This window comes from Gadus chalcogrammus, chromosome 12 (genome assembly GCF_026213295.1).
Source record: "Gadus chalcogrammus isolate NIFS_2021 chromosome 12, NIFS_Gcha_1.0, whole genome shotgun sequence".
NCBI classification, from domain to species: Eukaryota; Metazoa; Chordata; class Actinopteri; order Gadiformes; family Gadidae; genus Gadus; species Gadus chalcogrammus.
Genome location: NC_079423.1, coordinates 29,276,275 through 29,297,689, shown reverse-complemented (window position 1 = coordinate 29,297,689; position 21,415 = coordinate 29,276,275). Strand labels below are relative to the sequence as shown.

At 47.7% G+C, this 21,415-nt stretch overlaps 2 protein-coding genes across 7 annotated transcripts in view; both read right to left on the bottom strand.

Moving 5' to 3' along the window:
- The window catches only part of LOC130392990 (rho guanine nucleotide exchange factor 18-like), a 37,837-nt gene extending 20,436 nt beyond the window's left edge, over positions 1-17,401 (bottom strand). The window contains exons 1-13 of one of the 6 annotated variants that reach the window (XM_056603547.1): positions 17,294-17,401; positions 16,438-16,543; positions 15,964-16,069; positions 15,381-15,438; positions 13,241-13,285; positions 12,686-12,760; positions 11,374-11,482; positions 10,737-10,938; positions 4,483-4,550; positions 4,172-4,202; positions 2,324-2,495; positions 1,851-1,951; positions 350-490 (exon numbers count right to left, since the gene is read on the bottom strand). In XM_056603547.1, coding sequence (XP_056459522.1) covers positions 350-490; positions 1,851-1,951; positions 2,324-2,495; positions 4,172-4,202; positions 4,483-4,550; positions 10,737-10,938; positions 11,374-11,482; positions 12,686-12,760; positions 13,241-13,285; positions 15,381-15,438; positions 15,964-16,069; positions 16,438-16,543; positions 17,294-17,355 — 1,276 coding nt within the window. In that variant the 5' untranslated portion in view covers positions 17,356-17,401. Of the gene's footprint in view, positions 1-349; positions 491-1,850; positions 1,952-2,323; positions 2,496-4,171; positions 4,203-4,482; positions 4,551-6,522; positions 6,539-6,732; positions 6,749-8,894; positions 8,911-9,141; positions 9,153-10,736; positions 10,939-11,373; positions 11,483-12,685; positions 12,761-13,240; positions 13,286-15,380; positions 15,439-15,963; positions 16,070-16,437; positions 16,544-17,293 lie in introns of those variants that run through there. The other 5 variants (XM_056603548.1, XM_056603552.1, XM_056603549.1 and 2 more) reach the window with 5 other exon arrangements.
- A 35-nt stretch (positions 17,402-17,436) lies between these two features.
- Positions 17,437-21,415, bottom strand: part of LOC130392805 (uncharacterized) — a gene marked incomplete at its 3' end in the record, with an annotated part of 5,486 nt that continues 1,507 nt past the window's right edge. Inside the window, exons 2-3 of the mRNA XM_056603298.1 lie at positions 18,485-18,648; positions 17,437-17,940 (exon numbers count right to left, since the gene is read on the bottom strand). Coding sequence (XP_056459273.1) covers positions 17,437-17,940; positions 18,485-18,648 — 668 coding nt within the window. The remainder of the gene's footprint in view (positions 17,941-18,484; positions 18,649-21,415) is intronic.

Below are 21,415 nucleotides of genomic sequence, written 5' to 3'. Positions count from 1 at the left end.
CGACAATTAATCGATAATCGATTAATTGTTTGCATCCCTAGTCCCAAGGAAAGGATGCTTATTTATTTTGCATTTTTTAATGAATAAGGGTGGACATAACTATGTTTCAAAGGTAGAACTGAATTGGCCATTGTGTCCTCATACCGTAAACCTAACTCAAAGTAGATGTTAGGCTCTGCTGTTTTATACTGCGGTTGCGTTTTAATTCTTATTAAAAAAAATGATGACAAGGATTTAGATATTTAAGTAAAATATGTAATTGGCTGCTATTCTATGACGATGCGAAAATGTATGCAACACCTTTATTCAAAGCCTTCTACATTATTCAAATATCTATATCAAGTCTCACCGTAGATGACGTCCTGTCTCTTCACCATCTCCTTGGAGTACTTCTTGACACACTGCTGGTCCACAGACAGACTCCAGGACTCGGCCTCCAGGTCCTGGGCGTCGGCCTCCAGCTCCGCCCGCACCGCTACGTAGTGGACATCTGGAGGAGAAGGGGCGGGGCTAGAGATGTTCAATTCTATTTTTTCCTTCCTGATTCCGATTCCTGAACTTGAGTATCAGCCGATACCGAGTATATACCGATAAAGCATCTAGCATTGTAACTACTAACAGCACTTGTTCTTATTGAAGGGTTCTCTTACGATGACAGCAATGTAAAGTCGGTTCACCTACTGTGTCAACATTTTTTTTTCAGAACTAGATCATTTACCTTTATAATATATAATTATAATAATACATTAGTATTCTTGAAGTTAGGCGTCCATTCATCTATTTTTTTCCGAATTTGTAGCTCCAGCAAACGTAGGTCGGAATGACGAGACAACCAAAACTGTATTTTAGGCAGTATCGGAGGAATTTCCAATACGTGTATCAGCATCGGTAATTGCTGTATAACTTAGTGTAGGTTTAAATTAGATAATGTGTTGTCAAAGACAAAATACCAACAAGGTTCAGGCCAGCATGTGTTCGATACAGCTCATGTGGTTCATACTGCCTCCTAGCGATCTGTCAGCAGCTTGTCACATTTGCGTGTCCTCCTGCTAATTCCTAAGATTTGTCGGCAGAAAAGGTTGTTACTAAAATGGTGCCAAGAACACGTCTGGGTTATTGATGATGGCCAAACTAAGAGGAAACATGGAACATGGTCTTTCAGACATTAGCCAGGACTACAGAACAGAGCTAATGCTGTCAATGAACCCTAACATCTGAAATCAATTCCAATAAGGGTACATAATAGACAATATGGTGTTCCAATGTGACATCTTTTGACTACAGCCCAAGAAAAGGATTTGTAAACAACAACAACAACGTTGTTTGCAACTAGGATCCAGTCATCCCCCTCAGCGTGTGGCCTGGTGGCGTAGTGGCATGGCGCTTCTCCTTCAAAACAAGGGCGTGTATGATACAAATCAGCCCGTATCACAGCAGCACGAGGCACGGCACGCCGTTGGCCAGTTCCCAGTAATCCTCTCCCTCTCTCTCTCCCACACGCTCCACTTTAATGAGCAAGGGTTAGGACACCTCCTCCTCTCCTCCCTTCCAAGGATGTAAGAGCTGCACCGTCTCCCTCAAAAAACAAAAAAACCTGCTCTTCGTGTAAATACACAGCGATAAAATAACAACCTTTAGACACACACACACACACACACACACACACACACACACACACACACACACACACACACACACACACACACACACACACACACACACACACACACACACACACACACACACACACACACACACACACACACACACCAAAAGGATGTCGTGAAAGAAATATTTTCAATGCAAATAAATCGTCAGGAGTTATGGAAAACCGTGGTCAAGGGACCCACCTTCTACGAGGATGGACTCAGTGGTGGAGGGGGCTAGGGAGACCGTGTCGTCCGCGCGCTTGCGGAAGGCATCGGTCTCATCCATCTCCCCGGGAAGGGTTCTAGTGAGGGTTGGGGGGGGGGGGGGGGGGGGGGGAGGAGACAGACAGACATTAACCAAGACATCCACAAAGAGAGCTTGCAGAAACGTGTCACGGGTTTCGGTTATGCCATCAATAAGCGCCAAATCGTGAACTTAAATTGAAACACGATTCTAAGAACATCCTGCTACTTCCCAGGTGGTTGAACACCCGAGCCAATGAAAAAGGTTTTTCAGCTATTATTCAAGACATAGAACATTCTTTCCCAATTTATCTTTTATTATTTAAAGTAGAGTCCACTATATCCAAATTCGACAGCAACGTAAAAACATACAGTGAATGCAGAAATGTTTGCACGTGTGCGTACGTGCATGTGCGTGCGTGCGTGCCTACCCCGAGTTGTTGCGACGGAGGCTGGAGGCGTAGCTGGAGGGCTGGGTGCCGGATCCGCGCGGGACGAAGCTCATGCCTGGGGAGCGGGGCCTGCCCGACGGGCCATCCGCGGTCAGCAGCGACGCTCGGCCCGGCTGCTCTCGGGGCGCCTCCCCGTCCGCGCCTCTGGACACTGGGGGCGCAAGCGGAGCGGGGTGAGACGGGAGGAGGGAGGACAGAGAGAGACGAGAGAAGAGCCAGTCGGACGGACAGGAGGAGGATGAGGTGGCGGCGACGGCGGAGCTGGCGGCAGAGGGGGGGGGACGTGACTTCCTGTCGGCGTGCTGTCCCAGCTGGCAGCCCTTCTTCAGCCAGGAGCGTGGGAGGCTCTCCAGGAAGTGGGAGGTGAGCGGGTCCCGGTGCATCAGCACGCGGATCCCCCGGCGCTCGGAGAGAGCCCGCGAGGACGAAGAGGAAGAGGAGGAGGAGGAGAACGAAGGGGGATGCTTCGGCAGTTTGGCCCGGCATCGGGCAGCCCGGTTGGGGCCCTTGAAAGCGGCGAGCTCCATCCGTCCAGGCGCAACACGACGACCGCAGAAACGTAGGACCGCACAATCAATGAGGCACCGGTCCGAATGGTGGAATCGAGGGCTCAGCAGCGATCGGGGGGTTCAGCGGGAAAACAAATAGAGGAGGAGGGAGGCAGCAGGCTTTATAACGAGACCTCACCCCTCCCCAACAACACGATGCTGTGCATCATGTTGTTGCTTCTAGAACAACCTCCCGGGGGTCACTCGTTTCGTCGTCTCCTGGACCCCCGTGCTGAGCCCTGATTGGCCAGATCGGGAGGTGAAAATAAAACAGGTGTGTGGCGGATTCTGCTGTTGCAAGGAGAATAACAACCTCCATAGCTGAAGATTAACTTAAGCTGCTCTCTGCAGAGTCTGAATCCGGTTGCACCGATAAAACGCAGTTTAAACCTCAAAAATTATCTGCTCTTCATAAAGATAGATATTGATAACACACATGTTATCCAACTATCACATCTAATAATAAGACAATACTTTATCGGATCCCAGAATGGAAATTTGCAAAATTAATTTCATGAGTATTCCCTGCTATATCCTTAACAGCGCACAACTAATAACCAGCTTGCGTTTTGGGAGACCCTGTCAATCATGCTAAGCCTCAGCTCTGTCCCCAGAGTGACAAACGGAGGCGGTTAATTTGACACAGTGGGCCACTTCTCCCTCGTCCACACAGCAGCGGATCAGGAGGTGAAAACAGAGCAGGTGTGTCGGAGAGGACCCCAGCTGTTCCAAGGAGGACCGCCGGTTCCATAGCAGAAGATTAACTTAAGCTGCTGTCTGCTGAGATGGGCTCCCGGGGCACAGATCAGATGCAGTTTACAACAAGAAAAATAGCCCATCATTAAATGATGGATCGTCATCGATAGTCTGACTACAAATATGAATCTATCACATCTAATAGTTACAAGATACTTTTCTGATCCCAGAACAGAAATTCGAGATGATTCATTTAATAACAAGAGTTTTCCCGGCAAAGAATTACCAACAGTGCACACCTCAAAACCGGCTTGTGAGCTGGGACACCCTGTCCATCTTGCTAATCCTCAATAATGTCCCCAGAGTGACAAGCAGAGCCCGTTAATTTGACACAGTGGGCTTTCTCCTTACCCCCGTTTCCCTCAGTGTTTAATCAAACTGCTCGGATTTCGTCACCACGGCAACCCCGGAACATCAACACAGACGCAGGAAGTCAGCAATTAGGTAAATAATCAAGTAACGAATATTCAAAACTTAAACAAAATTTTTATATCATGTGTGGGGGTGTGTGTGTTGCTATTACCAAGGTTGGAAGGCAACGTCCTGTTTTCTCGCTGTAAAAAAGAAATTTAAAAAAAGTTAGAGGACATTCCTATAGGCCTCTCTGTGACATATTGGTATTATGGTTCATGTATTAATACAGTCCATTATTTTTGGGATTTGTGCTTACACAAAATACTGATGATTCATGGCTTTAACCCTTTACAGGTTTAAAAAACGTTGAACTTAAGTTTAATTGAAAACAACATTTAATTTGAAATATAATGACACTACATTCCCAATATTCTAAATAAACAATCAACACTTGATATGAATTGGTAATATTGTCATTACCTTATTCTTGTGGCTGTTGCACTCCCCCAGCAGAGTCCTACAGTTCTTATGGACGTTCACGGCACAATCTGAAAGACGGGACAGGACAGAGCTCCATTAGGACCACTGTACTATAGACCTAAACCAGCCCTGGGCCACTGAACGGCACGTTTCCCCCCACTCACGCCGTTCTGAACCGAGTGCTTGAGTATTGTCATGAGTTGTTCGTAATATATCTTTAGCATGCTCCTTCTCCACATTTTCCAGCTTTCGTCCAAGACGAAACTTTGACGGCACAAACATTGTTTACTTGCAGTGGATTACATGTTTTTTATAAATCCAGAAACGTTTTCAAGATGAAGAAGTCGCAAACATCACATGATGGAAGGAGTTGACAGAGGAGGCTTCCGGAGGTACATCTCAAATACCATTTAGTTTCCATCATTACATCATTAAATAGGGCGGGTTGCTAGGGACATTAAGATTCACAAGTGGAGGCGAGAAGCCAAGCCGGCATTTGGCAAATACCAGACCCCTCTGCATCATTCTCATCTTCCTCCCTTGCTGTAGACTGGCTCAAATACACCACATGAAATAGCCTAATGGAGCTAGCAAACACCATACTGCATAGCTTGGCTACTAGCTAGCCATCATAGGCTTACGTCGAGATATATTGAGCTCTGCTCTGACCACCTGAATACCCAAACCTATTGGGTCATCAATAAGTTCAATAACAACTGTAGTCAACCGCCTGTTGAGCCACGGAGGCTGTTGAGTAATGGACACAAATTAAAGAGAAGGCTCACAGCACACATACAGTCACAAGACACACACATAGGACCAATAGGGATCGGTGCAGTGGAGGTCAAAACAACCTGGCCTAATGCATCGAATTTGACAAACAACCCTGATGTCCATGAACATGGAGGGTAACTCAATACTGCCGGGCTTAGAGTAGAGGGTAGTATGTCAGAGCTGCAGCAGTCTCCGTTATTTACGCCATTCAGTGCGGCTCTCTGACTTTCCACACCTGTGTGTGTGTGTGTGTGTGTGTGTGTGTGTGTGTGTGTGTGTGTGTGTGTGTGTGTGTGTGTGTGTGTGTGTGTGTGTGTGTGTGTGTGTGTGTACGTGCGTTGTAACCACATAAATGTCCTGCTTATGCCAGGCAGAAAGGTGATTGTGTGTGACTCCAGGTGGCATGGTTAGCTAACAAAAGTTGGAGCGTCAACATGCCGCTCCCCTTTCTCTGTGCTGCCTACTGAAATAAACTGCTTCCTATGGCCCAATATGTGCCCCTATAGTCACCTCTCTGCACTTCCCCTTCCATGCGTCTCAAGATAATACCGAACAAAAGATGACCGTCTTTGATTAGATAGTACCCTGTCACCCTTTCTCATGAGACCAACAATCGCTCGATTGCAAGGACAACATAAGGGCCATGTTTTAACCATGACATGCCAGGCGTGGGCCGAAATTATGACAAAAAACAGCCCTTTGGCAGAGACTTCAAAGATTAAAGAAGCAGCACCTTTTGAAACAGAACCCCCTTGGTTTCGTCAGAAAGGTAGTCGGATGTCAGCTGTCCCTGGACTAGGTGACAACGGCGGTAACACGAGCCGAAGATGTGCTTTGCTTTGTCGCTACAGGCGCCGAACGCACCCGGTGAGCTGGCCGGTCAGGAAGCAGTCAAGCGGCCAAATCCAAGCAGAGTATTTTTCCACACCACAGCTGTGCGAAATTCTACTCTCGCCCCCAGCCCGGCTCACTCACAGGAGGAAAGGCTCGACCGGTCATCAGTGTCTAATGAGGTCCGTCAGGCCGGTGCAGCCACGCCCAGCGTCTTCAAAGACCAATAAGAATTCACTGGACAAGAGCGACACTGGGACTAATGAAAAGATAAGAACACCTCAGAGCTTAGCATTTTTTTACAGAGAAAACTCACGGTAGCTGTGGAAGATCTTATCAGGCTTTAGAACAGAATGTTGCTTGATGGGACCAAACAAATCAAAACAAGAACGCTATGTGCATTGCCAACTGACAACAGCTCTTTCAATCACTCACCTCCACAGCCAGTATTTCCTTACTTGAGGCATAAGAGGCTGAATCTATATAGACTAAAAAAAAGATTTATCAAAATATGAATGGAATATAAACTGGATCCACAACGCCCATAAACAGGAGGAGCCCAAGACTACAGCAGTGAAAGTCCACTCCTGTCACGCCATCCCCCAGACCTCCACCGTAACCTTTATCCACCAACTGAGCCAATACCTGAGGACTGACGGATGACCTATTTCAGGAAGCAGGCTTGTGGTGTACCAGCCACACTGAGACTCTCACCGACTATCAACCGTGAACTCGCACAAACGGAAACAAGGCCTGTCGGTCTTCCATTGGACCATAGGAATGCCTGGCTGCCTTTCCCTATTTGCTTAGGTTTGCATCAGGCTGGAGTTAATGTTTGAACTATGACCAGCAATGATCATCCCTGTGCTCAGATAACAGGTTGAGAGGAGCGACGGATAAGCACTCCAGAAACAAAAAGGACCGCATTAAACTGGTCATCTCCAAGTCACCCTATCAGTGCCACTCCCGTCTCCTAGCCATGTGAAAGAATGTGTAAGCCCATGTTATCTTACAAGGAGAGGCCACCTCCGACTTACTACAATCACACCACCCGACGTCCAGGCATCAAGGACATGTCATTCTGGTGAACTCGCTCTCAGGTTACATGTGCGGTGGAAAAGCGGCATAAAACAAGTGGCCATTACAAAAAAAGTGTTAAAAGATACTTTGACAGCATGGTAGAGCTTTTCTTGACCTATGAAATCAATGTATGGTGTAAAAGCAGGGTACAGCCGGGGGTATAGGCCTACACCCTAGAGCTTGGGTACCCTGGCATTGTTTAGTCTAGGAATAAGAGTTAAAACTCCTGCCAGCTCCGTTAGAGGAGCTGAACAAATGCTGCAGAACCATTTTCAGTTCTACCCTAACTTGAGAAGGTGCCACACACTTTGGCACGTCAATTAGGGGTACAGAAGAAGACAGGATGTGGAGAAGAGAAGAAAGAACGTCACCGACTTATTTATGTGGCAGGTCAAACCAAAGACTTCCTGCGTCAGTGCCTGTTCCCACGCATAAATACAAAAACAATATTTGGGCAACGAAAAAAATATTCATCTTTAGAATGTAGGGCAGCAGCGTGCCGAACGAGCAAAACAATATATCAAGGAAAGTTATTCTTTCTTTAAAAGGAAGGTAGTTAATGTCTCTTTTTATCATACTGAAATAGAGTTTTAAAGTTTGGAATCTCCTTTTACGATCGCTCTTAAAGTGTGTAAGAGGTATAAAGTCTCCTTCAAATTACACATTTGTACACATCTAGAGGCAAAAAGAATAAACATAGGTAATTGACATTGCAAGGGTCTCTGAAAGATACAGTGAACACTTATGTCACTTTGATTGGAGAAAGGATGAATATTGTTGAATAAGGCAGTAGACTCGCAGCCCATATAAGTAAGTAAGTATAGGGACGAGCAAGTGTCAGGCATTGGCAGAGGGCAATGCAGTGATGCTTTAAGAAGCAAACAAGAGACCAACGAGACACGGTTTGTGCTACCAGAGCTTTCAGCATAAAGAGTACGATGTGACCCAGTCAGAAAAGTTATGCTTTTTTAAAAGCAGAAGGGGATGAACACCTTGCTCAGCCACCATCGCTAGCTCGCTGTGAATGCATCCTTGACCGACGTAACAACTACGATGGGAGCACTACTTGAAAATCACAGTCCAGACTGTTTAAGCAACAGATAATTTATATTCCAATATTTTTAAAGGATCATGGGGGATGCCAGTTCATTTACTTTAGCGATGTGCATCTAAGCAGTGACCCCTACGACATTAAATGGACCATGGATAAATGTGACAAATAGCTAGCTAGCGGCTAACTGGTTGTTCACCTGTTGAGGCACACATAAAAAAAAAAAAAAAAAAACACCGCTCAGAAAAGTGGCAGGACATTAATATAACCACGGGAAACAACACTAACATGGTCATATGGATTATGGCCAAGGATAATGGCTGTTGACTTCAACAACAACAACGCTCAACAACAAACAGCTCGTTAGCCAGCTAACTGAGGGACGCGGAGTCGCTCTCAGTCCACTAGCATCCCGGCTAGCATGCCGAGTCACAAGCCATCTACAACGCAGCAGCCCACTCACACACTCGATCCTCCACTTTGATATTCATTCACACACATTGGCAGCCGAGGGACCCACAAGCAACAGTTAAAATACACACAGTGGGGCCAAAGTAAACGACAGGCTAACATTAGCGGGCTAGCTGGCGGCCAGGATGTGTGGGAAGTCCATTGAAAGAAACAACGGGAGTTTATCCACCTGATCCCGCTTGGCTCCACAGGAGCGACCACTTACCGTTCAGAGAGTAAAACTAACTATTCCCCTTCTTGAGTGGCGGTTCACTGAAGATGTCGTATTCCATACACCTGCTGAATCAGTGCCCTCACTGGGATGAATGCAAATAAGGGTTCCACACTCTTCTTTTTGTCCAGTTTGGTCTCCTACTCTCCAGTGGGAACAATCTCTGGCATACAAACGACGCATTCCACGGGCTGATTCTAGGCTGATTCCCCCCAGGGCTTCAAATTAAAGAGATACTCACTGATTTTCTCACGCGTCTACGCCAGGAGACGCTGCAACTAGAGTTGGATGTTTGTTATCTGACTAGATTGTTAAAATGGATGTTAACGAGCGGATAAAGCTCTGAAAAGCGCAAATAATTGTTTGTTTTGCGTTGTATATGCGCGTCCGTGCGTGCGTCTGCGTGTGTGCGTGTGTGTGTGTGTGTGAGAGAGAGGGAGTGAGAGACATTAATGATTCATACTGTCTTGTATGGTCAATGTTAACTAAAAAGTCTGAATGTCTGGTGCCCTGCGTCTCTCGATATGTGCCAGAACAACGTTGTGTAATGAGCTCAATAACCACCAACAGTCAAGCATTACTACACTACTACACTCCTTTGACAGACTATGTAATATGTAGTAATTCGAGAGACATTTTACTATTAAACTTAATAGGCTACACGTTGCATAGATGCAACAGATGTCCATTTATTTTGTATATGTCTATATAGGCCTACATTACTCCACAGCTGACTGCTATGTAGGCCTATCACAGAAGTCACAATGTTATAAGCGTATAATAACAAATAATGAGAATCCTAGTTCCGTTTCCTAGTTCTGTTAACTAGTTCTTTGGTCTCTAACTTCCGTGTTTAAGTTAGGGACTTTCTTAAGGGGTTGTAAAGGGAATGTTCCAACAGGAGGCACCATCCATCACGCGTGCATAGCCGAGCGCTCGGTGTCTCATCACGTAGCCCACTGGGAGAGACGTCACTGGCATATGAATTTAATTCATATGAGCGGAGGAGCCAACAGCTGTTGAAAGATGCTCCACAGTCGTCCTCATGGTGGATGTATGGCCATGTGTTTTCGCTTCGGCATGCCATACCATGTCATTATACTCAATAAAAACCTGTCTTCTGTGAGAACCCATGATAAGTTTTGCTCATCAGTGTTTTTGTTTAAACTGCGATCAGATGATGGTACAAGTGTGGTAGTAATAATGACAAGGTATGCTACCATAACCATACGGAATGGCCTGCATGCAGTCAATATTACCACAGCACTGCTCAGTGGTGGTCCAGTGTCTATCAATATTAAATGCAGCAAGGAAATGGGGGAGGATAAACGGCAGACGAAACCCAAAGTGAGTTGATGAGGTGTGAATATTGTTACACCCAGTGTGTAATCACTTTATGAGACAAGTAGACCACCTGGGTTCAATCTTACATGTGCACGGTGCCAGACAGGGTAGGAAAAAGGTGGAAATACAACTTTTTGCGTGGGTGTGTGGGCATGCCTGCGGGCAGATCGTTGTCTGCATATGTGTATCTCATGAAGGTGTCATCCTTTACAGCAACTAGCACAAGAGGATGTACAAGTGTGGTGTGTGTGTGTGTGTGTGTGTGTGTGTGTGTGTGTGTGTGTGTGTGTGTGTGTGTGTGTGTGTGTGTGTGTGTGTGTGTGTGTGTGTGTGTGTGTGTGTGTGTGTGTGTGTGCGTGCGTGCGTGCGTGCGTGCGTGCGTGTGTGCGTGTGTGTGTGGGTGCTGGGGGGGGGGGGCAGTGCACTGGCAGCAGCAGGTGTGTGACAGAACATGCGTGGCGGGGGGAATGGTGCAGTGAACCGCAGACTCACTCGTGCACTGGAGGCCATGCTTCCGATGCAGGCTTTTGCTGCACAGTGAGCAGTCGGCATAGCTGGAGAAGGAGCCCGGCACCAGGTCATGCCCGGGGCTGTCACTGCTTCTGCTGCGACACACTTTCTCCTTCTCCTTGGGCTCCCTTTCCTTCTCCTTGACCCTCTCCTTTTGGTGCTCCTTGTTTTCTCTGTTCTTACCCTGGGAGGAAGTGAAAAGGGTTTGTATTTGCATTGGAAGACATGGAGGAAGACATGATCAAACATAACAATGGGGACGATACATCCTATGCCAAATACATTTCTCGAAAACATACAGAAGTAGAGTGTGTGGTTTATGCAAGTATATCCCCCTTAGCCCCCCACAACCCTCTTACGCACTTATTGTCTGCTGTACATCCTGGTAATTAATGTACGCACTTATTGTATGTTGATCGTCCTGGCCCTTAAAAATATAGCGCTATACAGTGATATATTGTTTCTCTTTTATCTGACAAATGTACTTATTGCAAATCGCTTTGGTGTAAGCGTCTGCTAAATACCCGTAATTTAAATGTGAATGTAAGCAGAGCATATTGTAGAATAAAACAGCAGAGTCAGAGCGGAGGGCTTACAGCATAGTGTGGTTTATATTAACCTTGTCTTTGGTGAAGGATCCAGTCACCCTGTTCCTCAGAGAACTGAGAGTCCTCTTCACCTTGGTGCCCTTTTCCACCTTCTCAGTCGGTCCATCTTCTTCCTCATTTCTGACAAAACAACCAAAACATGCTCTACATTAGTCAATTATTCCCCCAAAAGGCAACACATCACAGATTATAACATGATCATTTCTTGATGTTGACATTATAATTTTTCCCTTTTTGAACAACTGGGCCAGTGGCCAGGTTACTCGTTAGAAAAATGGAAACATCTGGATTACAAAATGTTCATAGAATAATAAGGGTTGATTTATTTGGGTCAAGGTTCCAGAAGCAACTCCTTAGTGTGTCCAGTAGATGTCCTCCTAATCTCCTTAGCCTTGTTTTGTTTTTTCTTCACCTGTGTTTGATCTGGCACCTGTGCTTTAAAGGGGACATATTATACCACCAGGTGTGAGTGTGATTTGCCTTACAAGCCGTTTCGAAAATCTGCCCCATATGACATCACTAATGGGCGTGTCCACTTAGATATGGGCTGGATAGATCAGTCTACCAGCCTACCCAGTGGACTGAAGTAAACGTTGCTCATCTAGCCAGCACAGATCTAGGTGGACACTCCCACTAGTGATGTCATATGGGGCAGATTTTCTAAACGGCTTGTAAGGCAAATCACACTCACACCTGGTGGTATAATATGTCCCGTTTAAATAATGTTCCTTCATTCACGTGTCGGTGGCGTGCAAAGTTCTTACGAGTTTCTTCAGTCTTATTTTCCATATAATGTACGACTAAACTGGATGTTTCTTTGTATCAAACTAGGACAAATCTTTTGTTAATCTGGTCATTCGTGAAAGAGAATAAACTAACAGAAAAGCTCAGCCCTACTGTCTCCTGAATATAAAGAGGATACAGACGGATTAGAATGCCTTAACTGGAAATGTCTTGGTCATCTGATCCTCATGTTCAGCCTAACATATGCTGTATACATCATGTCTGGACATATTGAGATAGTCATGTGTCATATGAGATTGTCAACTGTCATATGGTTATCATCACCATTGGGTTGTCATAAGGCTATCAGCTTTAATCACGCACTTCAAACCACTTCTGTATATGATCTTACGGGCACAATCTTTATGCAAGTGACCTCACACACCTCGGGTTCGGGATGATTTTCAAAGAGTGTTCGGAAACTAGAAACTTGGTTGTTGTTTTTGTTTCGGTTTTCTAGTGAGAGGCAAGTATTTTTGTGTTTTTTGTGTGTAGGTTTGTGAAAGCCTTCTTGTTGCGATGATGCTGGGCTGCACTTACTCATTGTTGAGGAACTCGTACCAAGTGACACTTCCTGATTCCTTGGCCTCTGATCTTACCCCTCTTTGTTTGGCCCTGTAGAAGGCAAGAAAATGCCTTGAATATCGAAACTCACAATCATCCAAAGAAAAGTACCAACATTTCCCGAGACATAGACAGTCAGACGGAAATTACTTAGGTTAGACTTAAAAAAGACAGTTCTGAAGAGGTTGCGTGCCCCGTGAATTGACAAAAGTGGATATAGTGAATCAGATTAATAAACTGTTAATATATGAGTTTCATTTCTCCTATTTGTACCTCAGGGGAGATTAATAAGATCCCCCATTCACCAATCCAAATACATCCTCATGCAGGTCTTCTTATTTATTCACCACACAGTGGGTCCGATGTACCATGCATCCCACCACACAGCCAAACCTGTTATTTTGAACACATGCTGCATGCATTCACGGACGGATGAAACGTCAACACAAAGTGTCCAACGCTTTGTGCCTGGGACGGATCGTGTGCGGTGCTAAGCTAAGGCGAACAGACCTCCCTCTGATGTTTACTTACCCGTGGTACAGTCTGAGCTCCTGCAGAACCCTCTGAACCCTCATCCTGAGACACACAACACAGCAGCACTGAGATGAGGAGCAGGACGGTGGGAGGACGGGGAGGAGGAGAGGAGGAGAGGAGGAGAGGAGGCGAGGAGGAGAGGAGGAGAGGAGGAGAGGAGGCGAGGAGGAGAGGAGGAGAAGAGGATGGGAGGCGGACGACAGGAGAGGAGAGGATAGCAGAGGAGAGGAGAGGAGGAGACACAAGGTTTGGGATTAGGAAAGAGGAGAGGAGAGGAGGAGAGGAGGAGAGGAGGCGAGGAGGAGAGGAGGAGAGGAGGCGAGGAGGAGAGGAGGCGAGGAGGAGAGGAGGAGAGGAGGAGAGGAGGAGAGGAGGAGAGGAGGAGAAGAGGATGGGAGGCGGACGACAGGAGAGGAGAGGATAGCAGAGGAGAGGAGAGGAGGAGACACAAGGTTTGGGATTAGGAAAGAGGAGAGGAGAGGAGGAGAGGAGGCGAGGAGGAGAGGAGGCGAGGAGGAGAGGAGGAGAGGAGGAGAGGATGAGAGGAGGAGAAGAGGATGGGAGGAGGACGACAGGAGAGGAGAGGATAGCAGAGGAGAGGAGAGGAGGAGACACAAGGTTTGGGATTAGGAAAGAGGAGAGGAGAGGAGGAGACAGGAGAGGAGGAGATGAGAGGGGAGGAGGGGAGGGGAGGAGGAGAGGAGAGGAGAAGAGGATGGGAGGAGGATGACAGGAGAGGAGAGGAAAGGAGGAGACAGGAGAGGAAGAGAGGAGAGGAAGAGATGAGAGGGGAGGAGGGGATTGGGAGAAGAGAGGGGAGGAGGATAATGGAGGAGAGGAGGAGAGGAGATAATGGGGAGGCAATGATTGGAGAGGAGGTGAGCGGAGAAGGGAGACTGGAGAGGAAAGGGAAATACAAGAGGAGGAGATGGGGAGATGATTGGATGGGGAGGAGAGCCGAGAGGAGGCAAGGACAGGGGGAGGAAAGGAGTGGAGGAGAGGAGGAGTAGAAAAAAGCGGTTGGGGAAGATGAAAGGAGAGGAGAACATACTCAAGTGGATGAGAGGAGAGGGAGCATAAAAAAGGGGTGGCGGAAAGGAGGAACGATGAGGGGGTGGCGGAAAGGAGGAACGATGAGGGGGTGGCGGAAAGGAGGAACGATGAGGGGGTGGCGGAAAGGAGGAACGATGAGGGGAAGGGGAGGAAGGGGGAAAGAGAAAGATGCATATAGATAGGCGCTCAGAAGAGGAAGGATAAGTCTGAAAAAGATTGAGTGTCAAACTGGGGTTTGAGGAGAGGGCACTCCCATGTCTGCTACCTCCTCACTATCTCCCAACACACACACACACACACACTCACACACACACACACACACACACACACACACACACACACACACACACACACACACACACACACACACACACACACACACACACACACACACACACACACACACACACACACACACACACACACACACACACACACACACACACACACACACACACACACACACACACACACACACACACACACACACACACGTACACAAACTGAGGGGCCATCTAAGGAGCTAAGAGAGCTGGTTGGGGGTGGGGGTGGGGGGGGGGGGGAGGTTAAAGACATATGACATGGAGCAGAGATGTCAGGAGGGGAGCTGGAAGCCCCCTCCCTCGTGGGCGGCCGGTCGACACAGCGGGCCGGGGAAAGCAGAAGTGCCGGGCGGTGTGTGCACTACTGAAATGAGCACAGAAACACCACTGCCAACCTCATGAGTTGTGATTATTATCTACGGCTAACCACTCGGCTGTAGCGCCCCGCTTTCCTGGGCATCGTCTGTGCTTTGAAACAAGGTGCGTGCGCTGAATCATGGAGGAAATACAAATAAAGTGCTGCCCTGACAATTTAGACTTCTTCTTCTTGGGGGAGCACGATGAGAAATGCAAATGAAGGAAACGAACCACACCCAATATTTTGTCAAATTGAAAATGTGAGGGTAAGGGTGTGTGTGTGTGTGTGTGTGTGTGTGTGTGTGTGTGTGTGTGTGTGTGTGTGTGTGTGTGTGTGTGTGTGTGTGTGTGTGTGTGTGTGTGTGTGTGTGTGTGTGTGTGCGTGTGTGTGTGTGTGGACTTACATGTGGCTCTGTCCTTCCGCAGAATGCAAGTTCTCCTCAGGGTCCAGTTCCTCTGTGTCTTCATAACAACAAACAGAAAGAATATAGAGATAGAGAAACTCATGTTAATGATAACTATTGTGTACTGTATCACGCAGTTGTAATCACATAAATTTTTATAACACACACACACGCACGCACGCACGCACGCACGCACGCACGCACGCACGCACGCACGCACGCACGCACGCACGCACGCACGCACGCACGCACGCACGCACGCACACACACACACACACACACACACACACACACACACACACACACACACACACACACACACACACATACCCCTACCCACGGCAGCCACTACCCAACTCACACACACTTTGCCCCACTCCACACACACACTCTCTCACACACACACACACACACACACACACACACACACACACACACACACACACACACACACACACACACACACACACACACACACACACACACACACACACACACACACACACACACACACACACACACACACAGTACATACAGAAACAGAACACAAACAGAACACAAATCCATAAACAGCCTGTCAAACCTTGGGCCGCCCTGGCAGCTTGTTTGGAGGTCTCCACCAGCTGGGAGATGTGTGCCGCCTGGCTGCACTCTGGGGCCAGGAGCTCAGAATGCCTGTCAGGCCACCGCTGAAACCCCCAGGACACAACCTCAACACAAACCACCCACACTGACTGAAGAGTGAGCTGAATTAGGATATATGTGCAGCAAGAAGGAGGGAATACGATGATGAATGATTGGACATTGTTTGGAATTATTTTCGGTTTGTTGATGAAAATGTAGGATGCAATTCTAATATATTATATTGTACACTCATATATTATGCATTTATGAATATATATTATCTTATAAATGTTATATTATATATATTATTATATAGTAAAATATTTCTAATAATATATTGAGTTTAAGTTCATCAATAAAGTGATAGAGATATAAACATATCAAAATATTTTGGGGTTGAGTTTTGTTTCCATTGTGACATTAGGTTAAATACCGTGTCTCTCTCTTTAGCGTAGGGAGGTATTTTAGGTCTGGGTCCGTCTGTTTCATCCATTTCCCTCTCTCCATCACTGTCCAAGGCCATGGTGTCTAGGCTCAGTCTTTCAGCACATTAGGTCAAGGAAAAGAAAAGGAAATCAGCCTGAGACTATAAGCACCAAACCACCACCAGCCACTGCTTAAATATAACCTGAACATCGTGCTGGTAATAATGCATGACAAAAACAATGGAATGATAGAATATATAATGGGCCCTATCTTGCATCCGGCGTAATTGACTTTCTCACTGGCGCATGTGTCGTTGCGCCAGTGAGATTCAAATGTGCTCATGACTCTTAAAGTGGATGGGAGCTGGCACTCTCATTGGTTTATTGCACGTAACGTCCAAACCACAGCTACGGGTAATTAGGCTACTTCAGACCAACCCTTTTTAGATTTGGGCCGGGCGCAAGAGTCATTTTTGCGCCGGTAAAATAGCAACATCGCCATAGAACCGCCCACAAAGCTACTTGCGCTTGGCGCTTCTCACTTGCGTTTCAGACCGTTAAAATAGGGCCCTATATGTTTTATGAGTATGCTAAATGTCTTATTTACAGAAGCGATTCGGTTAGAAGTGGTAATCAAAGTATTAGATGTGGTGTTGGTGGGAGTTCCACTTTGATGCATAAGCTGACAACACACCCAAGCCTGCAGTCATTTCTGTAGTCCTTATAGCAGGAAGTTCAAGGCCACTCTAGTGTGACAACTCATGACCTCTACGATAGAGTTGCTGATGGCTTGTTTAAAAAAACATCCACCCATCTATCCATACAGACATCCATGAATCCCGTGAACACGAGTCTGACGGTCACCTTCTCCCCTGGTTGAAGCAGGCCACAGGAACCACCCAGCTGTGTCTTCTCGAGGTGGACATCGATCGCACGAAGATGGGGAAAGCGTCGAGGTCAGGGTCCAGATCCTCCGTGGCCCCTGCCCCCACCAGACCCCCCTCTCCCACCAGACCCCCCTCTCCCCCCATACCCCCCGCTCCCACCAGGTCCCAAGACACCGCCGCGGTCGTGGGTCTCTCCGGATCCATCGCCGTCAAAAGTTGATCCAAACGTATCGTCAAACTGAGCCCCACGACGGGGGCCTCAAGGGGACGGGTGTCGGGGGCGCTGCCCGGCGGCGACAGCCCCGGGACGGGGGAGATCCGGGTGACCACCAGGCTGTTCTGCAACCCCGGCGGGGTTCCGCTGGGGCCCCCGAAGGTCAGGTCCCACTCAGGGGTCCCCGCGGAGCCGACGACCGGACTGCTCTGGCGGAGCCGCTGAAGGTCCTGCGGTTGGCTCCGCGGCGATGCGGTTGCCGTGGACACCGAAGGTGGCACCCCACCCTGGAGGTCCTTGAAGTACTCGGAGCCTCGGAGAGATGAGCTCAGGCCCTGCAGGTCCTCGCCACTGCTGCCCTGGTCGGCGTCGGGGAAGTCGTAGTCGCTGATCACAGAGCAGGAGTCCTCCTGGTAAACGGCAGACGGGGTTAATAGAGCAGGCAGACAAAAGGTAGGACTGAGAAGGTGTAGAAGCAGCGATACAAAGACGCAAACGCAACTCAAACGATACAAAAGTAAGGAATGTCCGTAGCTAGCTTTGGTTCTTTTAACCTAATCACAACTGTATACAACGTCAGCGGATGAGAACATTTCCGAGATGGGTAAATGCTTGATTCAGTTGAGGCGTTGTTTCCGCCGCGTGGGACATTTGTTGATGCCACATTATTTTTCAAACCCTGGCTAGGGCCCTGAGACCGTGATCACTCTATTGACTCTATTTTCATTCGATAAGCCTTTACCATTTAGTAGATGATTTGGACAACACAAGAGTCTATCGCTCAAGGATGCCTTACAGGAAAGTCTGCAGACAATTCAGGGTTTCAAACTCAGAACCTTCATCAACCACCCTCACCACTACCAGATCATCCTGGCCCCCCCCCCACCCCCCCTTCCCTCGGAAAACACATCGTTCCAGGATCGGTGTTAGAGAAGACAGCGGGACCGGCCTCACCTGGTCCTCGGAGTTTGGGCGTGGGAAGTAGGCGTCCTCTGCGATGGAGGCCGGGGACAGGGAAGAGGCGGACCCCGTTCCAGCATCGCTGGGGCTGGAAGGCTGAGCACTCAGAGGGCCGTCGACCGCGCCGCAGGGATCACTGCCTGGCTTGCACTCTGAACCTGGAAGACAACACGGGAAAAAATGAGGGTGATTCCATCCGTCTCTGTGCATCCCCCGCTGCAGGTCACGTGCGGATGAAGTGGATCTGTCCCCATCTCTCACCTGAGGTGAGAGATGGGGACAGATCCACTACATCCGGACGTGAGCCACTTTGCGATATTTGTTCCACAGTAGTATAAAACCTCAGGTCCCACTCGCGGGATTCCTCGATTGACATGATGCCAAAAACCGCAGTTCACCAGGGCAATAGTTTTGTAAGCTAGTGTTTAGTCTGTATGACCATCATGGGGAGAGCCAGCTAATTCCATCATCGTGCTTTCAACAACCCCTGAAGTGCACAAACCATGGTAAACACAAAGCCTACGGAAAGGATACAGTGGTATGGTGTAGAAGTATTAGTGAAAGATGCAAATTTCTTTAAATTACAAAATCCAGACATTCGATAACGAAAGTGAAGACGCTATTCAGAATGCAATATGTATGACCTCAATGAGACTAATTCCTGTAACAGCGGAATAATTAAATTAACTAGGTAGGGCAGGAGGTCAGCATGGCCACCTGTTGCCAATAGAGAATGGCAAATTATAAATCCATCGCATACAAGGTCGATTGAGCGAAGTGAAGCAGAGTGCAAAGTCAAGTATATACAGATGAAGTACATCTGTCAATCCTATCCTCTTCAATTCTGAATTTGAAATTGTAACTGCACTGAAATGACGAAATGTAGGCCTGGTGTGGCTAAGCTAATCGGGTGTTATCCATTCTGTGGGCTGCTAGTACTAGTCGCCCCTTCTCCTCATTCTACTGAACGCAAACTTTGTGAGAAAAACGCATACAGACACACTCGTGTCGTATAGGGAGTCGTGAATCCCTGCTGCTTTCTAAACAGCTTCATCATGGATGTTATAAAAAAACAGAAAGAGGCCACCTTGTGCTCAGGTCATTTTGTAGAGAAAAAATTGTCCGAACGATCTATAATACCTTTCCTTAATGCTGCATGGTTAACGGCCCCACACAATACTGATATAATAAAACCCACAATGAATGGGAGTGGATCCAGACGAGCCAGGATAGCATCAGGCCCAATTACATAACCCTATTCCAGTAAAGAGGCGGTGGTGGCAGCGTCTGGGGGGGACGGACGCTCGGTTTGATCCAACACAGATCCCAGGGACTCCCCCCCCCCCCCCCCCCGCCCCCGGTCATCCACTATGGAGGCCACACTCGGAGCAGTAATAATAACCACAAATTCCCGTTAGGACACCCCACCCCGTCAGCACACCCCCCCCCTCCCCCCACCCCCCGCCCCCGCCCAGCGTGCACTCAGCCGGCCAGAGGATCCGCTCGCGTAAACACAGAACCCCAGCGCAATCTAGTTTCTATATTACTAAATCACTTAATAGGCCAAGCCGTCCCCCCCCCATGTCCCGCCCCCAACCCCCCCACTGAAGCCAGAGGCCCGCTGTTTGCATCCAAATCCCCACTCCTGGTGCTGAAGTGCATGTCGAGACAGACGGTAGGCCCACAGACAGACACCCCTGCTGCTACGCCGACTGTTGCTAGGCCGACTGGATGCTGGTCCCCCCCGAGCCTTTTATGGCCGTCCTCGCATATCGCCTGATGGATCTTAGCGGGGATGAGATGAAACATAAGTGTTTGCATGTTTGCGTCGTGTGTCTGTGTGGAGGGGAGAGCGAGCGAGACAGAGAGAGAGAGAGAGAGAGAGAGAGAGAGAGAGAGAGAGAGAGAGAGAGAGAGAGAGAGAGAGAGAGAGACTGGGGAGATCGGGGGAAGAGAAAGAGGGAGACGGAGAGGGAGAGTGCTGGAGAGAGAGAGAGTGAGAGAAAGAGATAGAGGGAGAGAGAGAGAGAGAGAGAGAGAGAGAGAGAGAGAGAGAGAGAGAGAGAGAGAGGGGAGCGAGAGAGAAAGTTGGTAGATTACCTAATCGTGTGTGTGTGTGTGTTTGTGTGCATAGAGGGTGTTTGTTCCAGGGTCTGTTCCTTTTTTTAGTTTGTGGGCCTTGGATTAAGTGTGTTGTGTGTGCCTGTCTGCGCGTCTTGACATATTTATATCCAACGCAGCCTAAAAGGTAGGGCTCTGTCATAGCATTTGTTGTAGTTGTTGTACCCTAAAGTAATTTAGTGGCTAACATCGGTGCACTGTCCCGAACAGTAGCTGCTCCGCGGGCGTGACTGCTGGAGCAGACCCCACCAGCCAAGGGTACACAGAGGGAACTGTTCAGAGGACGTTCCCTAGTTGGATCAGGAGAGCATGGTTATAAAACATTTGGTTAATAAATGCTGTGGGCCAGCTGGCCTGACAAATGGGTTATTTCATAGATGATCAGCCTATTGGGTAATCTTTTTTTTTTCTTTGTAATATTGTTCCAATAGTTCCCCAATAAATGTATCATATATATTTTGGTATTCGGTATTCAGTATAGATATAGCAACCGTCTCTTTGAACATGAGATCATGCATGCTTTTTGTTCTGCTAACACGTGGAAGAGGAATCTAATGATACTGACTGAAACTAATGTCAGTATCCTTTTTTTTTTGTTTTATTCTCATTGAGGGTCACATCGATCTTAACCTCATAACCTCAGAGTCACTGAACAGCATTTGAACAGTTCACATTTACCTCAACGTACACGTGTCCATTTATCTGTCTGTAGTTTATGAAACACCTGAAGTAAGGCAGGGCTATGTAAGAGCAGTCTGAGCTGCTCTCCACGCTTTAGACTAGTTCTTCACGGCCTGACCAACC